Source organism: Hippoglossus hippoglossus, chromosome 12, assembly GCF_009819705.1.
Source record: "Hippoglossus hippoglossus isolate fHipHip1 chromosome 12, fHipHip1.pri, whole genome shotgun sequence".
NCBI lineage: Eukaryota > Metazoa > Chordata > Actinopteri > Pleuronectiformes > Pleuronectidae > Hippoglossus > Hippoglossus hippoglossus.
This window is the reverse complement of record NC_047162.1, coordinates 21,073,548-21,079,654: the sequence shown is the minus strand read 5'-3', so window position 1 is coordinate 21,079,654 and position 6,107 is coordinate 21,073,548. Positions and strand designations below refer to the sequence as shown.

General features: G+C 42.1%; 1 protein-coding gene across 1 annotated transcript in view; it reads right to left on the bottom strand.

Annotated features, from left to right (window-relative positions):
• dcc (DCC netrin 1 receptor) overlaps window positions 1-6,107 on the bottom strand; it is a 139,681-nt gene that overhangs the window by 84,534 nt on the left and 49,040 nt on the right. The window contains exons 3-5 of the mRNA XM_034603188.1: window positions 5,178-5,465; window positions 4,483-4,633; window positions 3,586-3,722 (exon numbers count right to left, since the gene is read on the bottom strand). Of these exons, the coding sequence (XP_034459079.1) occupies window positions 3,586-3,722; window positions 4,483-4,633; window positions 5,178-5,465 (576 nt within the window). The remainder of the gene's footprint in view (window positions 1-3,585; window positions 3,723-4,482; window positions 4,634-5,177; window positions 5,466-6,107) is intronic.

Genomic DNA, 6,107 nt, shown 5'->3' with positions numbered 1-6,107 from the left:
TCTCCTCTCAGGCAGAGCAGCAGAGTCTTAAGCATATGAGCTCCACAGAAACTTTTCTAACTTTTCTTGTATATGTGTTTATCTATACCTCTGTAATTCATCATGGATTTTTTATTTGAGAAAGAGAGAGATAGAACGCAGACTGATAGAGAGAAGACATGCTAAACCCAGAGTGCATCACAGATAGCTGCAGGCTAATCATGATGAGAAAATCTCAGTTCAAATCCTTCAGCTCTGAGATGTTTCATCCAAGATCTTTCAAAGGGAAGAAATGACACAGAAACAGATTAAAAATCTCCTCAGCCTCCGTGTGTTTATCATAAATACGTCTCAGAGGGATCAACCTGAACATATCTGCTTCACATCAGCTTCAAAATGTGGATTTCTTCTGATGGATTTCCCTCCTCCTTCATTTTCAACCCTTTATTCTCCTACTCCATTCCTTCCTGTGTATTTTTCTTCCTTCCTTCCCTCTTATCATCTTTTCTTTCTTTAACCACCGGCACATGATGAACACAAGGAAGAAAGTTTAGAAAAGCGGTGGGAGTTTAGTTTGTTGGTTGAGTTATGGTTATCTTTTCTGTGAGAGGTCAGGGAACACAGAGGGCCTGATCTACTGAAGGTTTGCACGTGTAAAAACATGTGCAAAATTGATTTCACCCGCAAAAAAACATGCAAGCTGATCTACTAACGGTGCGCTGAGGATTGCGTGCAGAATAACATGCGCTGTCCATTTAGTATGTTTGCCTTAATGAATATGCAATATCGGGCGTTTCTACCCGAGTGCGCAAAATATAGGGAGGAGTAGGTACAAATACTTTAATTTCCCCCATTGTGATTTCCAAGCCTAAAAATGATTGCTGATGGCTATAGTTATTGTGTTGAGGAGGAGACGCATGGAAGAAGACAGCCCTCCACCTGTTTTATTTACCGAGGTTTTATCATGAGCTATTTTTTCTTTTGTTCTTCTTCGTATGTCCTGCCATTTTCTCTTAATTTCATCGGTTGTTCTTTTTGTTTTACCCACAGAATTTACTTTCTCGCAGATACTCTCCCATATCGTGTTTCTTTGAGTTATATTCATATTTCTTTGCTGTAGCTCACCAACATGTGTATTTGCCTCTTCCACTAACACCATCAGTTCCATGGCATTAAATTTCACTTGCTCTTGCGATCACTCTGCTCTCCGTAATGCTCCATGGCGGAAACCAGTAACGCACGCAAAACACCATGTTTGCACCTCTTATCATTTACGCAATTATTTTTAGTAAATCAACCAACCAAACTGGTTGGTGGGCACACACAATTTCGCACACACAATTTTGGACTCTTTATTTGGGATCTTAGTAGATCAGGCCCTCTGGGTAGATAGTTTTTTACATTGACAGTTTTTAACTTATTAGAATTAAAATGAGCAGAAAGTGATTTGGAAGAAATATTGCTGATATTTGAACTCAACAGTTCAGTTAATCACTGCTTATGAAAGTGAATAGAGACCCAGAGGGGACACTGAGACAAAGACATCAAAGGAGAGAGACAGCGAGGCCCAGCTGGAAGAGACTGAAATCACCCAAAGGTTAATGTGCAGATTTTCTCCTGAGACTGAAACAAACAACAGCTGCTTCTGTTTGATTTTAACTCTCCGCTTGTCTCTGTGTCATTAAAGGTACAACCAATGGTCCGACTGCAGAGAAGTAGAATACAGCAGTGGGTGTCTCATCATAGAGCCTGCATTCAAAGTGCTGTTCATCAAAGCCCTGACATATAGTTTCTCTTCACTCTGTGTGCACTCAATGTTTTCAGCTCCTGACCTACGACAGGAACACATGAAATAATGACATATAGCCATGGACTCAAAACAACAAAACAGATGTTTTATTTCTCTAATCCTCAAATCCTCTTCAATCCATCATTTTGCCTCCATCATTGTCTTCTAACATGAAGTCTGACAAGGTCTCCTGAGGATGAGGCCTGGACACTGTCCCCAGTTCATACACATGTCCCAAAACTTAAAGTGTGATTATTTGTTGTTAACATGGCGATTGTGCCATCGAGCCATCAGACATTTTCTTATGTATAAACACTTTAAACATGAAGTTACAAACTGGTTCTTCTCATGTAGTGAATCCTGTTGTTGTGTTGATGTGTTCAGTTCCATCAGCGTCTGTTGGACTTGTGTCCTGGGAGAGGATCCTCACATGGGACTGAGCTTTATTCACTGATCACTAAGTTTCTGTTTGACTCTAGTTGAGTGAAGAACAGAGGAAGTTGATCCTTGTTAACATCTATGAGACCAACTGGGAATATGAGACAAACTGGGAACATGAGACAAATAACATGTGATTGATTCAAATGACACAGAGAGAAATAAATGGGATTCGTAACAGGAACCTTTTGCTGTGACGCAACAGTGCTAACCACTGTACCACCGTGCCACCTGATGTTGGAACATGAACACCATATTTCTACTGTTTACCTCTTAATCATCATAACTCACACCGTTAGTGCTGTTTTCTGACGTAATGTCCTCCCTGTGTTACAGCTGTTAGTTTGTAATGATGGTAAATGGTGGATATATATTTGATGTGGTTTATGTTGCGTGAGTCACTTCAAACACTGGAGCTGATCCTGGTGGACAACGTGACGCTGACTCTTTACAGACGGGATCCAGCCTCATGAGAACAACACAACGATTTAGAAGGAAATCTGAGCTTCAAATGTCAGAATCTGCAGTAAATCTGCAACTATGCAGACAACAAAATGGCTTATATAAAAATGATTTGTCCATTTTTTTTAAATAGTCCCTTATTCAGTGAGAGCAACTAATGTATACAGACAGACGGCAGAGAAATGTGCTTTCTCTGGCTAATAAAGGTTTTTTTTGTCAAATCAACAGAACTGTAGAATAACACTCTAAGGGTTTTTAACTCTTAGCATAACATCATCTTTTTATTGTAAAAGCTGCCAATATTTTGTTATTAGAAATGTAAATCTACTATGATTACAACAAAAATTGATTTTATGTGTTGGCCTCTAAGCAAACATCCGATCAGCTGCTGTTCAGGAGGGGGGATTCACCTGAATGCACTAGCAGCTTCAATATGAATCCAGTAGAGCAGTCAGACAATAAATACAGGCATATTTTATTTATGAAAACCTCCCGAAGCAAACAGACGGCTGCGATTTTATATTTCATGACTGCATTTGATTGTGGATGTGATTTTCTGTCCCTGAGTTTCTGCAGACAGGAGGTTTTCTGTCAGCCAGGGGATGTGGACCATTTTTTATTCTACTTTATTTCTTTTTATTGTTTCAGGGGAAGGCTGTTAACAGTTTCAACTCAGGATCTTTTCTTTATTTCTTCCCTTAGGTGCCTTAAGAAGTTATTTATTTTCCACACAACTACGAGCACGTAAGTGTGAGGACCTGTTACAGGTGTTAATACCAAAATGCTGTAGGGGTAATGTTGGATCAGCTGGCAAAGGTTTAAAAACATTAACCTGTCATCATTTCTCCTTCCTCTCAGTTCATGTCTTCTTTCTACCGGACCTCAACAAAAATAACTCCCCCATTGGAGGAACTCACCGAGCACGCTGAGCTCTGTGTGTGCAGTGATGTTGTGGTTCTTGTTGGAGGCAGAACAGCTGTAGCTGCCAGAGTCATCGTCAGTGACGCTCCTGATGATCAGATTACTGCCCGCCAGCAGGGAGTACTTCTTATTCCTGCAGTGACAGACACAGAGAATTCATTTGTACTTGAAGGATGAGTCTGTACATTTTTGTATTTTCTCAATGTCGTCAATTCTAAGAAAAGACCAAAACAAGCATAGTGTTAGTTGATCTTCACTACAATGAACATTTCCTAAAACAGCTGCTCTACTCTAACTCTAGTTTTTAATATTCATTGGTCGAACAGGGCAGAGGTTATGTTTCCATTTGTTTGTTTGTTTGTCAGCAGGTTTGAGCGTTTGTTTTTTATGTTTTTATGTTTTTATGTTTGTATTTCGTCTCAGAATTTGTCCATGTGAAAACCTTTTCCGCAGATTTGATGCGAGTGAAAAAAAGAGTATCCACACCGACAGTGTGTTGTCTATGGACCGGATTCATAATAAACTACAGCTTGTGTGTGTGTGTGTGTGTGTGTGTGTGTGTGTGTGTGTGTGTGTGTGTGTGTGTGTGTGTGTGTGTGTGTGTGTGTGTGTGTGTGTGTGTGTGTGTGTGTGTGTGTGTGTGTGTGTGTGTGTGTGTGTGTGTGTATGTGTGTGTGTGTGTGTGTGTGTTTATATTGTTGAAGGAACACGTCACAATGTTTACAAACATGCATTGTGTATTAAATGTATTAAATGTATTTGTTGGGTTAGGCGTAGACTGTGACTGGGGCATGCTGGGATATATGTGGGGCTCTCTTGGCAAAAACAGGATTAGGTTGTAACTTCCTGGGTTAACTGGGGCCAATATGTGATAAACAGAAGGTAAGACCCACCAGCTGTGGATCAGCTCCTCTCCTCTCCTCCACTGGATGCTTGGAGTCGGGTATCCAGAGGCAGAACATTCCAGCACAGTGTCGGTTCCCAGCAGAGACATGACTCTGGATGGACGCTGGAGGAACTGGAGGTTCCTGCTCACCCCAGGTTCTGAGAGAGAGATACAGAGAAGAGGGAGTTAAAAGATGGTCTGAGATACGTCTCATCATTCTGACCACGTCTGGGGAAGATGTCCTTTTAAAACCAGGAGCATTAATCCACAGCGTTCACAGCCTCCACTGATTATCCTGCTGGAGGTCGACCCCGTGTGAGCGAACACCAGCAGGAGTGAAAGTGGAGTTTACATCTAAATGAACCTGTCATCTGACTGAATGGACTCGTTTGATTGGACGGTGAGAACAGGGGCTGACAGACTCTCTGCAGATTTTATTAAAATCACCTTTCACTCATTAAATTACCTTTTGGTGTTTGAGGGAATGAACGTGACAAAGTGATAACTGCAGGATCAGTAAAGTGTTTAGTAAAAGTGTGGGAGCTGAAGGTGAATAAAATAAAGAATCTTTAAATAGGTTTCATGGCTCTCACAGTTTTAAAGAATCCATTTTAGACTCAGCAGGTCCACTTATTAATAAATGGACTGGAAACATGTGGCCAATTCATCAATGAACCAAGCAGCCATATGTGGACACGTCACCTGGGAGCACTCGCAGCTCGGCGTCCGATCCCGTCCTGGTGCTGCCTGGGTTGTCGGCCAGACAGCGGTAAGTGGCTGAATCCGGCGGCTGGACACGGCTGACCTGCAGCGAGCCGGACGGCAGCACCGCCAGACGGGAGTCTGGGTCCAAGGCCCCCGGCAGGTCCTCCCGGTTCTTCTGCCAGCGGATGATGGGTGTCGGGTCGCCGGAGACCTCACAGCGTAGAAGGGCTGTGTCACCGAGGTATGAGGAGACCGACTCGGTGGGGACGACCACCTTCAGAGGTCCTGGAGGGAGACGAGAGGGGGAGGACAAGTGGACGATTAACTGAATGATATTCATTATGATTTCCACCTAAAGTTTCATGTTTACCCTGCAAAGAGTCATTTTTCTTTTTGACTCTGTCGGTTGTAAAAGTGGAAACAGTGAGTTCATAACAACAGTGACAGGAATTCAACTCATCATCCAGTTTATTTAGAAGTAAATAGTTGATTAGATTCATCAGGCTTCATATATGTACTGCTGGGTGTCGTCTGCGTAACAGTGGAAGTGTACGAGGTGCTTTCTGATGATGTTGCCTAAAGGGAGCAGATATAAGGTGAAGAGTATCGGCCCAAGGACAGAACCCTGTGGAACTCCATGACTAACTTGTGTGTGCATGGAGGAGTCAGTGTTCACATGAACAAACTGAAATCTATGTGATAAATATGATTTAAACCAGTCTGATGTTCCTTTGATCCCGACATGTTGCTCCAGTCTCTGTCACAGGATCTTATGATCTGTGGGGTCAGATGCTGCACAAAGATCCAACAGGACGAGAATAGAGACCATTATATCCATCTATGATATCTATGATGTGTGTTTTCAGTGTATCATATTTTCTCAGAATATTTCATTCTGTGGTGCAAACATGCCTCGTAAAGAGAAAG